The 16077-nt window shown below is 35.2% G+C and overlaps 4 protein-coding genes across 5 annotated transcripts; 3 read left to right on the top strand and 1 right to left on the bottom strand.

The window, feature by feature from the left end:
- Positions 1-2342: 2342 nt before the first annotated feature.
- LOC107417345 (zinc finger protein 6) lies at positions 2343-3441 on the top strand. The gene has a single exon (XM_016025957.4). The coding sequence runs from the start codon at positions 2632-2634 to the stop codon at positions 3298-3300; it is 669 nt and encodes a 222-aa protein (XP_015881443.1). The 5' UTR covers positions 2343-2631; the 3' UTR covers positions 3301-3441.
- Positions 3442-4476: 1035 nt separating this feature from the next.
- LOC107417341 (chloroplastic group IIB intron splicing facilitator CRS2-B, chloroplastic) lies at positions 4477-8172 on the top strand. 2 transcript variants are annotated; one of them, XR_001581375.4, is made up of 10 exons: positions 4477-4628; positions 4988-5210; positions 5296-5380; positions 5510-5577; positions 6023-6073; positions 6180-6253; positions 6941-6999; positions 7110-7186; positions 7543-7761; positions 7844-8172. XR_001581375.4 is itself a non-coding variant. In XM_016025954.4 (9 exons), exons 2-9 carry the CDS (start codon positions 4992-4994, stop codon positions 7657-7659), a joined length of 750 nt encoding a protein of 249 aa, XP_015881440.3. In that variant the 5' UTR covers positions 4477-4628; positions 4988-4991; the 3' UTR covers positions 7660-7803. The 2 variants fall into 2 exon arrangements, 1 of the variants encoding a protein (XP_015881440.3); XM_016025954.4 differs by lacking the exon at positions 7844-8172 and having other exon boundaries at positions 7543-7803.
- An 891-nt stretch (positions 8173-9063) lies between these two features.
- LOC107417343 (uncharacterized) lies at positions 9064-10237 on the top strand. The gene has a single exon (XM_016025956.4). The coding sequence runs from the start codon at positions 9209-9211 to the stop codon at positions 9884-9886; it is 678 nt and encodes a 225-aa protein (XP_015881442.3). The 5' UTR covers positions 9064-9208; the 3' UTR covers positions 9887-10237.
- Positions 10238-10423: 186 nt separating this feature from the next.
- LOC107417350 (uncharacterized) lies at positions 10424-15405 on the bottom strand. The gene is made up of 5 exons (XM_016025965.4): positions 14410-15405; positions 14212-14279; positions 12281-14053; positions 11479-11590; positions 10424-11343 (listed from the first exon to the last, which is right to left on the bottom strand). The coding sequence occupies exons 1-5, from the start codon at positions 14570-14572 to the stop codon at positions 10604-10606; spliced, it is 2856 nt and encodes a 951-aa protein (XP_015881451.3). The 5' UTR covers positions 14573-15405; the 3' UTR covers positions 10424-10603.
- Positions 15406-16077: the final 672 nt, after the last annotated feature.

The raw sequence follows: 16077 nt of genomic DNA, 5'->3' as shown, positions 1-16077 counted from the left end.
TATGTATATATATATATATTATACAAATTTGATATAGTGAATGATTTATAAAGATAGATTTTGAGGGATAGTATGTACAACCATCAAATCTATATAATCTGTGTTGATCTCATGATTGTAAATGAATTCCTCACAATTTTATATGTACATGTATGAGGGGTGTCATTGTCGTATTACATAGAATGCATGCGGACAATAGATCAATTCATTGCGAATAGACAAATTTATATTGTTGACTATATGGCAAAAATTAACGAATGTATGTTGTTGATTATATAGCAAAAATTAGATTATATTATAAGTTCAATAATTATAAAGGGGTGAGAGAAAGAGGAGATTTAATGTGGGTCGTATTCCATTCGCGTAGATATGGATAGGGTAGCTATGCTCCTTGTTTCACTTAATTAGACAATTTATTTGCCACCTGTTTCTTCCTCTTTCGATTTCTTTGCAATCTTAAATACCTTTTCATGTATGTCCAAGGATATATGTTTCGAATAGGGTCCCACAAGCCATTTACTTATGTAATGTACCTTTTTGAACTGGTAGCTAGGAAGTAGAGGACTTAAAACAAAGATTTAATTTACTGGTTGATCATGACATTCAATACAAAATTTCTCCTAGCTACCTCTTTTTTTTTTTTTTTAATTTGTATTGTTTATTATTATTATTTTATTTGAAATTTCCTTTCATTCTTTCTTCTTTTCCCCTTAAAATTAGGCAAAAGTGCCTGAACTCAATATACCGCGGCTGAAAATATGATTGTTGGGTCAGTTAAGACTCTCTAAAAAACCACAAAGTACGTTTTGATGATCACCATATACATAGGCCTCTAGTTAATTCAATTATTCTAACACTCAAGCTTGGTTGGTTTGCCACAACAATTAAGAACTATACTAATAACTCTATAAAATTTTAAGTATCCTACACTTTGTTTGCAAAAAAAATGGTCGAGCAAAACCTAATTAAAGACTAGAAAAATATTGGTGGCCAAAGTAGGGTAGACCACGTATATAGCTATAAAATTATAAGACAAAGAGAGGACAAAGAAAGCTTGGAGTCAAAACTTCAGTGACTTTAAAGAGATTCGATATGGACTTAACAGGGTATTATATACCGATAGAAATGATGTAATTATAATAAGAGAGCAACATGCATTTCTCGTGTAAATTAGCAACCCTGATCTGTCCCGTATTTTTATTAATTCATATATAACTTTTTTATTCATTTCCCTCAATACAAAAACAAGAAATAATGTTAACTTTTTTCACCTTCTATAAATATATAATAGAATGTAAAAAATGAAGTTAAAAGTATAAAATGAAAAACAAAAAAAAAATAAGATAGTGATTTTCAAGAAACTTCTAGAGAGTGGATGGGCATTCAAATGAATGCTGATCTAACATAACTATTTCTTTATTGTGTTTTGATTTATTATTATTATTTTCTTAAATCTATTATTTTTTTCCATAAGGAATTCTTTTATTATATACTATATAATTAATTAACCTCATTCGATTTGTAGTCTTGTAGACTACTAGTGAAAGTCTTTATTGACCCAAATACACTGGATTCAGCTATTTATGTGTGACAAAATATTCAAACTGGTGGGGTTTGAGTTATAATATAATGTATCCTTTTAGTAAAACTTTTTGGATCCTCCACAAATGATATTGGTAGTTAGTAAGATACGAAGAAATCTTCCCTAATTGACAAACAAAGACCTTCAACGTCAATCACGCAAACATATGCTTTCTAAATCATCTACCATTCCTATCGTCATATGTTGGGACCCGTCTAGAGTTCTCTCCATCTATACATCCACAAACCCTGATCATCATTATTCATCTGTCTCTTTCTTATTGTCTTTAGCTTACTGTCTCACACAAACCCATACAAACACTTTGACAAATTAACCTCTCTTTCTAGAATATGGCTTTCATGTGAAATTGCCCATGTTAGGTTCATTTTTTCTGTACCTACTCATCTGCAGTGATCTGATATTTACAAGACATCACTTTAAGTCTTTGCTTGCATATATAGTACCTAGGCGATAAAAAGTCTACCCCACATAATTACTTTGCTAATCTAAAAATAGAAAAATTTTTGCAATATCATATATTGTGATTTTATAAAATTAAAGTAAGATGTCGGTAAAATCTTAACATAACCAATATTATATATAGAATCCCAATTTGTGATTTATAGATCAAATCAATAAACTATTTTATTATTGGTAATAAATGGTTTAGTGGTCATATAAGTTGATCTTGTGGGGGAAAAAAAAATATAATTCTATATAGAAATCTCATTATATATATATATATATATATTAAAAAATTATACTTGGAAAGTATAACCAAAATGACTTGTTAGGTCTTCTTTACTGTAGGTTAAATCTTCCTCATCATATTGGCATGTTTTGCTATTAGGGATTTTTCACAACTAACACTCACTTTTCTTCTTCCTCTTCTTCTTCTCCTTCTTCTTCCTCTTCAATATTCTTTTTCTCTCTTTCTATATATCCAAGACTTTTAAAGTAGCTCCCACTACACTAAGTTTCTCATTTACATAATTCTTTCTCATCTGTTTCTAATCTCCAACATATATACACCAATTAACCTCTCTCTAATGGCTGATATTGATTGCCATGCAAAACCAATAAAGCTTTTCGGCTTCAACATCTCAGAAGACAATGACCTAAACACAACAAGATCATCTTCATCTCCTTCTGAATCCCAAGACTCCGATCATCATCAACGGAAATACGAGTGCCAGTACTGTTTCCGCGAATTCGCCAACTCTCAAGCTCTAGGTGGTCACCAAAACGCTCACAAGAAAGAGAGGCAGCTCTTGAAGCGAGCACAGATGCAGGCTAGTAATGCCAGCCGGAACTTTTCGGCTTCCGGCCACCACGTCCACAATCCAATGATATCGGCGTTCATGTCGCCGCCACCACGTCATATTTTAGGTCCGGCACCACCAGCACATCCTCAGGACTCTTCATGGTTTTACATGTCATCGCATGCTCCTCCTTTGCATGTAGTACCGCAAGGCGGTGCGTATTTTCCGACAGCGGCGGTTGCGGTGCCGGCGGGGAGGAATGTGTATGGAAGGGTAGGAATAAGGGAGAGTATGATGAGGACTTTGTCCCAAGAGGTTGGGAATCATGCCGGAGTTTTGCAGGGTTTGAGTGGCTTGGCTGGAGATAATGGTGGTTCTCATCATCAATATCAGCTTGATCATCATAACGGTTTGGGTTTGGATTTGCATCTTAGTCTTGGATCTGCCAATCCTTAATATGACCATCATGATCATGATCATGATGGTTTTTAGTTAATTACTTTTTTGTTGATGATATATGGAGTGTGTAAATTTTCAAAGTTTTTTTCTGACTTTTTTTTTTTTTTTAACAATTAATTGTTATTGAAAATTTGAGCATATAGCAATTTTATTGGTTCATTTTGTGTTCTATATTAAGTATCATTATTATCTACGAGTTGAGAAAACACAGTTTCTTGTTAAATAATCAATTGACATCGTCTTAGGTTTGGCATACTTTTTTTAGTAATTTGGGAATCGGTCATTAATTAGTTTCAATGCATTTAAACGAATTGTCCAATTTCATTATTCAAAGCCCATTTTACTTATTATACTTTAACAAATGTAAGCCCATTGGAGTCAACGGAAAACCACTGTTTAACAATAATCATGAATCCAATTTTAATATATAGTATAAAAAAATAAGATTAAAATGAAAATGATTGATTCAATCCTTTGACTTAATCACAACTGTGTATATATATATATATATATATATTTCAGAAAGTATACAAACAGAGCCAATATTAATTTAAAGTTTAAAGACCAAAGTAAAAAAACACTGTATACAATATTTTACTCTTAACTCTAATATTGGAGGGAATCGCATTAAGATTTCTTCAATTATAGAAGTGTTACATGTATGTAACTACATTTCAACAGATTACCAAAGGGCAAAAGAATTGGTTTTTTTTTTTTTTCAATTATTATTATTATTGTAATTGTCTTCATACGAAATTTTAAAAAATATTTATCTGTAAGTTAAAAAATATAGTCTCTCAAAGTATAATCATATATAAAGAATTTAACCCGCTAAATATATTTAATAGTTTTGGGTAATTCCTCCCATTTCATTTATTGGCAATTTTTAGTTTTAGGTAAAGTTTAATTTTGTAAAAATTTATGGCGCTTGTTCAAACAAAAAGGGTAAAATTTTGAAAAACAATTTGAGATTTGTAAAAGAAAAATAAATAAATAAATAAATGAGGGAAAGAGGAATAAAGGTCTTTTGATATATAATTTTATAAAAATACGAAGTGTATACAGTTCAATTCTGGTTTGTAAAGAATGAGCTATTTGTTATTATAGTCCTTAAAAGGAGTAGCGGTGGGCTAATAACGCTGGCCCAAAACTTCATCCAAGAAACGAAGTCGTTTAATCTTCGATCTTTCTGCAAATATCCGGTACAGATATGTCTTTGAACTGTCACTGCAAACTACCACTACAAGGTGCTGCAAAGCGCTCTAAACCCAAAACCCAAGCTCTTCCTTTTTATTTCCTATTTCCTCTTCAAATTCAAAACCCAGGTTTGTTTCACTCTAAATTTGTTATCTTTTTCTTCTATTACGTTATTTGTTTGCGTTTTTGCTTCTAACTGGTATATTTTGCTTTTGAACCTGTTTGGTTGCTGAGAAAACTACTACCGCTATTCAATTACTGAGTTCAGTTCTTCGGTTTAGATATACATAAATCTGCGAGAAAACTCAATTTTCTTTCTAAAAGGAATAAAGGATTTACTTTTTACTGGTTCCCCAACTCAAAATTCATGGCCGATAGAGAAATGGATAAGAAGATTAGTTATCTGTTTGACCCCATGTTAAGCAATGCAAATATACTGCTGAAATTTGATTTTTTTTATTATTTAAAAAAAAAATTGTATGTATAGGTCAATGTGGTATGCAGTCTCCTTTTCACACTCTAGCATATTCTATCCAAGACGCCCTTGGAGTGTTCATTTTCTGCAGAAGCAGAAGCAATCGATTTCGACTAGTTGTCGCATAAGTGCTTCATTGCCAGACCATAACAATGGTGTTAAAGCGGAATACACTCCTTGGTTGATCGTTGGGTTGGGTAACCCTGGAAATAAGTACCATGGCACTAGACACAATGTAAGTACAAAAAGATTTGCTTGTTTCAATTAAATGCCTCTTTATCGCGATTGATCTTGATATTTATTTGGGATTTGCATATTAGGTTGGATTTGAAATGATTGACAGTATTTCTCAATCACAAGGCATTGTCATGAATACAATCCAATCAAAAGCCTTGATTGGAATAGGTGGGTGCTCAGCTGTGTTTGATTTAATCACTGTATGTTTATTTCTATTTCCTTTTTTTTTTTTTTTTTTTCTTTTTTTTTTCTTTTTTTTTTGGTTCATTCAGTTTTTTGTGTGTGATTGGTCTGCAGGTTCCATTGAGGAGGTGCCTATTTTGCTTGTTAAGCCTCAATCATACATGAATTTTAGTGGGGAATCGGTATGGCTCATGTCTATATTTTTCCTCTCTGTGTAACTGTGTTTATGGTTGCATTATTATTCTATCAAAATTTTCTTTCATGAATCTTATCACATATGTCTTTTTGCATGCTTGTTTTAAGTTGGTCCTATATTAAGCAGTATCTTTCCATGGCAATCAAATAGTCTGCTACATGTTTGATAAATCACTTGTTCTGGCAGATAGTTAGTGGATTAATGACAATTTCAAATTGACTAAACATTTTCTTCATCAAATCACGATCAGTATGATATGGCTTAAGGAACGCTCAGTAATGTTTATTTCATTTTTATTTCTTGACTACTTTAGTTGTATTATTGATGCATTGTAAGGGACTCTCTACCTTTCTTTGTTTGAAGGTGAATTAGTGAATTTGCATACACTACAACTTCTTTCACTTACCTTTTCTCCTGTTATCATTGTTAAGGTTGGACCACTTGCTGCATACTATCAAGTACCCCTACGCCATATTTTATTGGTATGCTTTATATCTTTAATGCACACTAAATAAGTTAGTAGATTCTTTTGTAGATTAGCTAATCAAATTCAATGGCTGTACATGTTTCTACGACCTGCCAATGCAGATTTATGATGAAATGAGCTTACCAAATGGTGTTCTGAGACTTCAACCAAAAGGAGGACATGGCCATCACAATGGGTATGTTGGAATATCACTTGTGCTGGGATCTGTACATTTTTTACGTTATTTTATCTGGGAAGTGTATTTTTCTCTTCTAGGATTTCTGTTAAATTCTTTCGTCACTTAGGTATGGAATTGAGCATCTGTGATTATCTACTTTCTCAGTGCAACTTTCTAATACATGCATTAATAGATGAGGACTGTTCTTGCAAATACATATGGCATTGTATCCATGCGCATCTCTAGGGCTGCTAATCATGTGTTACTTAGGTTCCTAAGAAACCCAATCTGGAAATGATCTTTTCGTCAATAAAGTTTAACGCAACTGAATAAAGATTGAAGGATGAAATTTTGATGTTCATTCAGCATCTAAAGGTTAGGAAAATATCTGAAGTTAAAGAGTTTCAGCAGGTATAAGAGAAATTGTTTGGGTTGCAAAGAAGCTACTTCTTGGGACTGTGAAAGGTACCCCAGAAAAGGACCAGATTGTCTAGTATGTAGTTTTGGTTGAACTTAGTAATTTAAGAGTTTTGGAATACAATAAGTCATGTAACCCATATTAGTATTGCAAAAAGATTCTACCATAGCTAAACTTGGTTGCCTCATTTGGCTATTTTCTCCTATATTTTCTGGTAATGTATTCTGAATTTACAGATTCTCTCATGTTTACAATCATTCATATAATTGGTTATCTCTTTCTTACAGAGTGAAGAGTGTAATGGGCCATTTGGATGGTCGTCGCGAGTTTCCTCGGTTATGTATAGGTTTGTTTTTGTTTTTGGCAAACAATTTGGTTTTTTCTAAAATGAAGCCATTTAAGCCATTTCTATCTCTTATCTTATATTTAAAAAGGGTGGAAAAAAATTACTTGCAGGTATTGGGAATCCACCTGGCACTATGGACATGAAAGCTTTTCTTCTACAGAAGTTCAGCACGGTAGAAAGACATCAGGTATATGACTGTTGAATCATTCTGTAGGATAAAGCTTGATATGACGAGAAGACAATGCATGTAGTTGAGCTCTGGTGTGCTATATTTATAGGTTACCTCCCCAGTAACATGTGAAACTTATTGAGTTGGGTTCTGCATTTGACAATCCTCCATAAATTATAGTGCTTGTTACTTATTGTAATACATATGGCATATCGGCCAGTGAAAGTAGCTGATTTCAATCACTATTGTTCCCCACACACCACTACTAGCTCCCCAACACCCAGAATGTATACATGTCTTGGTATTTTTTCCATCTCATTTTTAAGGAGTGTGAATTTTGCCCAGTAATAGTCAAACTTTTTTCACCTGGACAGATTGATGCAGCACTGGAACAAGGGGTTGAGGCTGTGAGGACCCTGGTACTGAATGGATTTAGCAACAGCGTTACTCGATTTAATTTGGGGCAGAAATACAAGTATCACAAAGTTTAATAGACAAACGATAAGTGGCAAGTATATGAGCTGCCGCTAATACGATATGTAGCTTCTTAGCTGGAGGAGAATTTTCCTGTAACCTTCCGGATTAGAATTCCTGTAAGTCTTGTATTTTCAGTGGAATTTTTCTATTTTTGGTAACTAATCTGTTTTTTATCTTCCTTTTCCCGGGTAAACAAAGATTGTCATTAGGATCTATTGTGGCTTGAGCCCACAATTCTCCTCGGATCGATCAGTGACATTTGCCATTGGATTGTCCTTTGAGACATTGAAGTTCATCACCTGATTTCATCATCAAGCTAGGTTGAAGGTATTCAAGGAGGCCAAAGAAAAAAAAAAAAAAAAATCACCATAAAATACAGAGGAATACTACATAACCATAAGCGTTTCCTATAGCAATGCAGTGAAACATTATGGAAATGGAGATATCATAAACATTGATAGCAATTATAGAAAGGTCTAAATATGTTTTAGAAGTTTATAAATTCATGGATTAAGTTTTAAATCCGAAAGTAAAAAAATCCTAAGCAATACATTTCCAATGTAATTGAAGACGGATACTGAATCATAAAAAAATTGATAAAGACTTTTAAATTTGAAAATTAATATCCATTCAAAAAGGGTCCACCAATGGGACAAATTTATTGAAAGTTGATGGTTAAATGGGAAGAGGTGTGTTATTTTGCATTTCTTAATTGACATTGGGATTACCTCCAACTCATAGTGCAAAGCAAGATTGATTTTGAATTCTTGTTTCCTAAAACCACTAAATGCACGCTCTCAATATAAGTTCGATAGTACCACTTCCATGATTTCCAAAAGAATGGATATTTGACTTGATAAAATAGCAAGTGAAAAATAAACATGTTCGCATACTCCATTAAAAAAATAAGGGTGACAAAATTATTTAATAATCAATTATATAATGACCAATATTACATTATATATGTTGGAATATGAGTTTTGGGAACATAACCTCCCCAACACAATGACTCATTCTAGCTTGATTTTCCAGGAGCCAAATGGAAACTAGAAAAAGCCTCAAACTTGGTATCAAACATTGTGTCAAAGTCACAACAAAAATGTCCTTTCCTTTATAAACAAAATAGACCCATTCGCTTATCACGAAAAAAGAATATATCCATTGAGAAAACATCCATCTGCCTCTCTTTGCTTCGCTCAATGAACCCTCCATGCACCTTCCAAGGAGTCTGAAATCATCATTTCAATCAGACGGTTGGTGTGGAATCCAAAGTCATTCAGATTATGAAAAATGGGACCCACTACAAATAAGAACGTTGGAAGTAAGGAAAAATATAATAATAAATTAATAAAAAAAAGCCGAAGAGATTTTCTCTCTCCATTTATTTTAGACCGTTGCAATCTAAGATCCTCCTTTATTCAAAGTTGGGTAAAAAGCTGAGAGAGAAAATACTAGTACTAAAAAAGCCATTATTAATTAAAACCAAAACTCTGTGCCAAAATAAAAACAGAGCAAATAAACAGAGCAGATAAACAGAGCACAAACCTCGAATTTTCATCAACAATGGCAGGGACCAACGGCTCTCTACAACAACAACAACGAACCCACGATCCCAAACCCACTCTTCAACTTCTCTTCGATGCTCTCGACCCCATATCTCTGATTCTCTCCCAGAATTCAAACCCAGACGAACATCTTCCATTGAGACTCACCACTGAGAGCTACTTCATGGAGAGAGGACCCAGATACAGAGAGTATGCGGAGCTCAGAGAATCAAAGCTGAGGATGATGAAGAACATCACAGCTCAAGAACAACAACCCCAGGAACACGAATTTAAACCAACCCCACCAAAGAAACAGGTCCGATTTCAAGCCAGTCTTGGCAATGGCCGTAAAGGGTCGTCCTCCGTTCTTGCTCAATCGGTTCCTGATTTCTCTGCCGCTCTGAGGAAGGAGAACAGGAAACCTATGACAGCTCTGCCTTCCATGCTCGAGATGACTCCTCCGCCATTGAAGAACCGATCCAAAGCTAATGGGATCGTTTCGAATCCGAGAGGGAGTAAGTCGGCCAATGCAGGGGATAAAAGAAACAATGGAGGTGGGTTAATGGGGAGGAAGAGCTATGCGAGTGTTGAGGAACTGAAGGGCCTTTCATCGGCTGCTGCCAATGCCATTAATGGTGAAAACAGGGGAGCAGGAAGGAATGGAAGACAGACGGTTTTGGGCTACAGACAATTTTGAAAGTTTCTTCTGTGGTTGGGATTCTTTAAGGATTTTCTTCAAATTTCAATTCGTTTCTTCATTGAAATTCTTTTTCATTATTCATAATGTTATTTTCTACGTTTTTTTTTTTTTTTTTTTTAATTTTTTTTTTTTTTTTTTTTTTTTTGAGAATAATCCTTTTGCTTACTCACCTAAGAAGAGTTTGATCACGACTCATTCTTCTTGTAAAGCTTTTGGATGTAACTACTAAGGTTTAAGTTTGGATATGATAGATTGCTGATGGAGTTCATCTGTTTTCATGTTCTGTTTGGCAAGTTAGAAAATTCAAATTCGAATATGATAGCGTGAAAATTTTCATTGTAATTTGTATGTGGGTTTTTGCTTATATACATATATATTTATACATATATATAATGTATGGGTTTTTGCTTATCCTGAAAATCTTTATTGTAGTTTGTATGTGGGATTTAATTTAATTTTACAGTTCAACTGATAAAAGAAAGATTAGTTGCATTTACTCTGCTTTATCATCATGGCTACTAGACCCTACCAATATTAAGACCAAGAAAACTCGAAACTGTTTTTTCAAGCAAAACAAATATAGACACCATGTTCTTCTACAAATTCCAAAAGCCTCCATTAATGCCATCCATCAATTTGTACAAACCAAAAAAAATAATACGATTTTGCTTGAATTTTCATGTTACAATTGACCAAAGAAAAACTAAAAAATTCCTAGATCTGTACGAAATGTTGAAGGGACCATTGCTTGCATTCCCAAAGGTCTCTCACAATTTCATCAACTAGAATATGAAGAATTTCACCATCAATTTCAGCACCACACTCAAAAGCTTCTATATCAAAATCTGTCCATTTTCCAAGGGAATGACTCATCTCCCATTCTATTAGCTCATCCGGAACCATCCCAGCCAAATATGACCATTTTTTAATCTCTTCTTCAACACATTGACATATCATCTCTCTGGTCATGCACAAAGGAAGCCTTCTCCAATATCTGAATCCAGTGTTACAACATTTGCTATATCTAGATTCTATACATTCTATCAGACAGTCAAAAAGAAACTCCCTACATTGATTCCCCACCTTGGTAGCATCCAGACCGGTAATGTCCATATTTGTCCAAATAGCATTGGCATTAGTTTCTAGTTCAAGGAGAATCGGACTGACCAACAGACCTTTCATTCCATCCCCACGATTGGGAGCCACATCCCCGAACAAAATTTCTGCATTCAATATAGCATCTTTTGCATAGGTAAGCTGGTTTTCGGGCAATCTTTCCCCGGCAATACTGATGCTATGCAATATCTTAGAAATATTGCTAACTAGAGTCGTTACCCTCTTGATAGACCTCTCTTGGTCCCAAGAAGTAGCAGAATCCAAAAGATCAGTATCAGATTCCAATGAATGCAAGTGATCATCAGAGCAATCCACATAGTGGGGTTGTAACCCATGCCCTGAAGTTAAAAGCAAAACAGACAACTCTTAGTTGGACTATCAACAGTTAAAAATAAGTTAAAGCAGATTATAGCAAAGGTAATCATATATCTGTTTCATGCTCATTGTCTACCATGTAATACAAAGGATTCTACCTGAGCTATCGTCCAGACTACTAGACGAGAATGAAGCATCAAGAACAGATCCAGGGCTTAGATGATCACCATAATGAGAAATTCTAGCTGTCCTTCCAAACTTCGTTTCAGCCTATAAAAGTACAACAGAAACATTCAATTGTCAGAAAAGATGTTTGCCAGAGCACTTTAATATCAAACATAACACCAACGACAAGATATAAAAAAGACAACCATAATGAACCATGTGTGTATATTTGTGTGTGCGTTTATTCCTTGCTACAAACATCACACAGTACTTCAGCAGGATATTTTATACAAAACTAATATAAACAAACAGAAATAACCCAAATTTAAGATTCGACATGGCCACCAGCCAACGAACTTTCATGGTACTAGTAAGGAAACATGTATAATCTAGGCTAAATCCTCAGTGTTGCAATTTACCTCTATCTAGAGGACATCAATCTTTTCTCATCTCTGGATATTGTTATTTCTTGCTTCCAACATCTCAATTCCCATGAATAAGTCCAACTTTCTTTTTCCCTTTTTCACTTCGTGGAGAAATTAACACTTAATCTCCTCAAATATAAGTACAATTAACAGCTACCTTTCTGATAACTCAATCCTCCTAGTCTTTAACGCCAATTATAATCATGCATTTACATTCATCAATGTACTGAAACAATGGTTTCAGCTAAAATAGTAGGGAAATATCAACATGGAATGATGCTCAAACAGATAATAACACTTAAAGATCAAAGATTAGAAAAGGAACAGTGGATAAAACAAAAATAAAAAAAAGAAGAAGAAGACCACTTACAATGGATGGGGATACTATTTCTGGGTGGTCTGAAGTTAATGCAGATATTAGCTCCTGCAGAATCATAGCTGTTGATCTCTTTGGTGGACCACCAGTTGCCAACTCTTCATCTTCTTGACTTGTCAGTTCCTTCAATTTTTGTTCCAGAAGAGCACCTATAGAATCTCTTTTCTGTGACAATGGTTTTTGAGAAAATTTCTTCATCTCATTGCCCATGGTTTTCTCCTCCACTTCCATGGGGACTCCAGTTTTGTGCCTCATGGGCGAATTAAACGTGAAAGAAATAACATCAGTGCTTTTATTTTTAGCTCTATTATCATCTCTCTGATCAGCTAATCTACTTCTAACACCAATGCGGTTCATCGGTTGCATATCAGGCCCCAGTCCATTTCCAGTCTGTGAATCAAACTGTATATTCTTCTGTTTTGTAGCTGTTGAAGTAACAAAACCCCTACTCTCAACTTGGACACTGGCATTAATTGTCCTCCTTTTCCTCACTGAACTTCTTAATTGTGATGGGGATTCATCTCGGCTGTCAATAGCTTTCCTGTCTGAATCAACCTTAGAAGCCTCCACTTTAGTGGGTACTCTGGGTCGGGTGCGACCGCTCAAGCTACGGTTCAATGCAACAAAATCTTTGGTTCCTCTAACAGCATTTGCAGCCGATGAGGCTCTTCTGCTTTGCAAATTGTTCAGTTTAGACCTGGATGGAGTCCTACCCCTGGCTAAAGGCATCTGATCCTGAATTTGAGCCCTGTGCTTTACGGTAATGGAAGACCTTTCATCACTTTGAAGCTTGGAGGGTTGGCTTGAAGACTGCCATGGAGCTTGACCGTCATGAGGCATAGAATTTCTCTCTGTAATGGACTTCCCATTCCATTGTCTATTATCCATTTCTTCTTTCCTTTGAGTTGGAAGAGATACGGGCTGGTCCCGATTTAACGGAAAAACTACATCCACTTGTTGGCCAAAGGAGGGTATAGGTGTCCTCGGATTACTTCTTCCTGTTGCCTCCAAAGGGACATCTACAAAATTTGAGGCAAAAGATGGAAAAATGGATGGCTGTTCTGCAGCATTTGGTCCAACATCCACAACGTCAAGTAGATTACCACAATTTTTGCAAGAAGTCTTCCCCATTAAACAATTGGTTGAATTGGCAGAATAACAAGGTTGTTTAGGTAGCTCCTCTGACTTCACAAAAGTCGCCTCTTTCATAACCACATTCTTGGGAGGATACTGAGTAGAATTTGAGTACGTTATAGCACATTTTGTTTTAGTCGTAGCAGGTTCCAAAATCTTAGTAGCTGCATCAATCAACCGGGAGGTCCGAGAAACATTTCTCCCAGAAGGAATCCTTGGACTTTTAACTGGGGGGACAAGTTTTGGATGATGATGATGCTTTCTAGACCGTGATAAAACATTCTTAATTTGAAGTGCTTCAGCTCCAAACCTAGTCACTACCTTTCTCTCAAACTGTCCCGTTTTCTGAAGCTTCTGAGGCCTAGATTCAATCTTTGTACTCCCTCTTTCCAAATTCACATCTTCTCCATCAACAACGCTATAAGTATTCGCACATTTCTTCTCTCCATTATTATCACAAGCATCAGATAAATTAACTTTCTTTGACTTATCACGCAAAGCAGGCATGGATTCAAGACCCATAAGCCTAGCAACCAAACCAGGAGCTCGCATTTCATGCTTATGGTCAAAATCAATACTGCGGTTCGGATGTTTCTTCATATTTGGGAAACCTCCACTGTTTTCATCAGCAATCTATCGTTCAAAACCCACCCCAACAAAAAAAAAAAAAAAGAAAAAAAAAAGGCCAAAAGAAACAAGATTGTATCAGCAAACAAAATGAAGAAACAAACCCATAAAACAGAATTTATGAAAACTTAAGAATCAAAATCTACTGCATCTAACACGCATACCAAATGAAGCTTGGAAGTGGGCATTTTCTCATCTCCTTTAAACTTCTTAGATGCTTGTTTTGCACGAGCTATTAGATCAAAAATAATCCAAAAAAGAATAAGATATTTTTCTCTTTAGCGAGAGAAGAAAGCAGCAATGGGGGAGTTTGTTTATTGGGTGTGAGAAACTATTTGTTTACTGGGGGGTAAGAAACTAACCAGGAGGAAGCAATTTCTTGGAAAAGAGCTTCTTCTTGGCAAACCTGCGGTTCCAATCGAAGAGCTGAAAGAAGATCCCAACACAACCACCAGGCCTATGAGTTCTCTTTTCCGGTACTGCGAGTGACAAACAAGACGATGTTTTACCTGCACTATCGTTCATTTCTTTCCAATGCTGTCCAAATCCCTTCTCCAAAATGCTAAAGCCGAAGAGAAAAAAAACTTTTCAACCACAAAGCTCAAATCTTCATGGAAATCCCACGAAAATAACACCCAAAATCTTTCAAACCCAGTTCAGCATTGTTGAAATGCAACACAACAAATAAACCATTTTCTTTGTGTAAAATGTACCTTTTTTTTCACTCACATTTCGTCCAAAGTCACTTCTAAACAAAAGATTAAAAAACCAAAAACCCAAAAGAGAAAAAACAAAGAAAAATAAATGATACCCACAAGAGAAAACACCGTACAATAATTGCTAAAGGAATGCAAAAAATAAAATAATGATTGAAAAAAAAAAATGGAAAACCAGAGACAGCAACCGTTCACTTCGGAGCTCTGCTAAAAGACAGCGCAGAGTACGAAACCTCTGTGCTTTGAGGCATATCAAAACACGCAAAAACGACCCAAAGACTAGGGTACAAAACAAAACTACTAAAAGCGTAAGGCTTTAAGGACTGAACCGAGATGAACACAGACTTACAAATTATCAAAATCGAATCAAAAACCCCCCCATAACAAAAAAAGAAAAAGAAAACGAAAACTGTGAGCAGGAAAACAGAGAATCATACGACTCGACGTATAATAATCACGGAAACCAAGAAGAGATTGATTGAAATGGAGGAGCTCGAGGAGCAGGAAGATAACGATGACCAGGCTCTGTCATTCCTGGCCTTCCTAAGCTCTCTCTCTCTCTCTCTCTCGTTCTCACTCTCACTCTTTTTTTACAGTCTCTCTATCTCTCTCTGTACCTAACTGTGTTTGTGAAAGAAGCTAGTCGGTGAAAAAGAGAAAGAGAGGGGTGTGCGTAGGATAAGCAAAGAGTGGGGACAGTCTTTAACCACCCCACGCTCACTGCAAATTTGGTCAACACCCAGAGTCAGAGACAGCTCTCTGTATTAATTTAATTAACTTATTTATTTATTTTTAATTTTTTTTCTTTTGCTAATTTTTTTTTTTGTTTTTTAAATATTGTTTGTAATATAATTTTGGCTGTTTTTAGGAAGTAGGGACAGTATTCGAAAACAAATATTATAAAAAATAAAATAAATAAAAAAGAAATAATATGAAACCAAGAGGTGTGTCTGTGTTTTGTCCGTTCGTGGAGTTTGAGTTTTCGTTGGGTCTACGTCTGTCTGCTATCTTGCGCCTATTTGGAGGAGCGTGTGTGCTATCTTTCAACTTTTCGAATACCGAAAAAGACTTTGGGCCCCCATGGTTTTCTTTACGCGCCGCGAGTAGTTTAAGTTGGTATACTCGCTCCATTTACTTCACAGCTATTTGAGTAAAGTGGGACCCCTCACAAGTTTCGGTTTTAGGTTCGAACTGGACTTTTGCAATTTTTCCTTTTTTTTCTTTTTTTCTTTTTTTAATTCTTTTCAATTTATAGTGAAAAAAATAAAATACTTTCTTTTTTTATATTGCATAAAAATGCTTTCGATATTCCAA

Source organism: Ziziphus jujuba, chromosome 4 (assembly GCF_031755915.1).
Source record: "Ziziphus jujuba cultivar Dongzao chromosome 4, ASM3175591v1".
Classification (NCBI taxonomy): domain Eukaryota; kingdom Viridiplantae; phylum Streptophyta; class Magnoliopsida; order Rosales; family Rhamnaceae; genus Ziziphus; species Ziziphus jujuba.
This window is presented reverse-complemented; position numbering and strand designations above follow the sequence as displayed.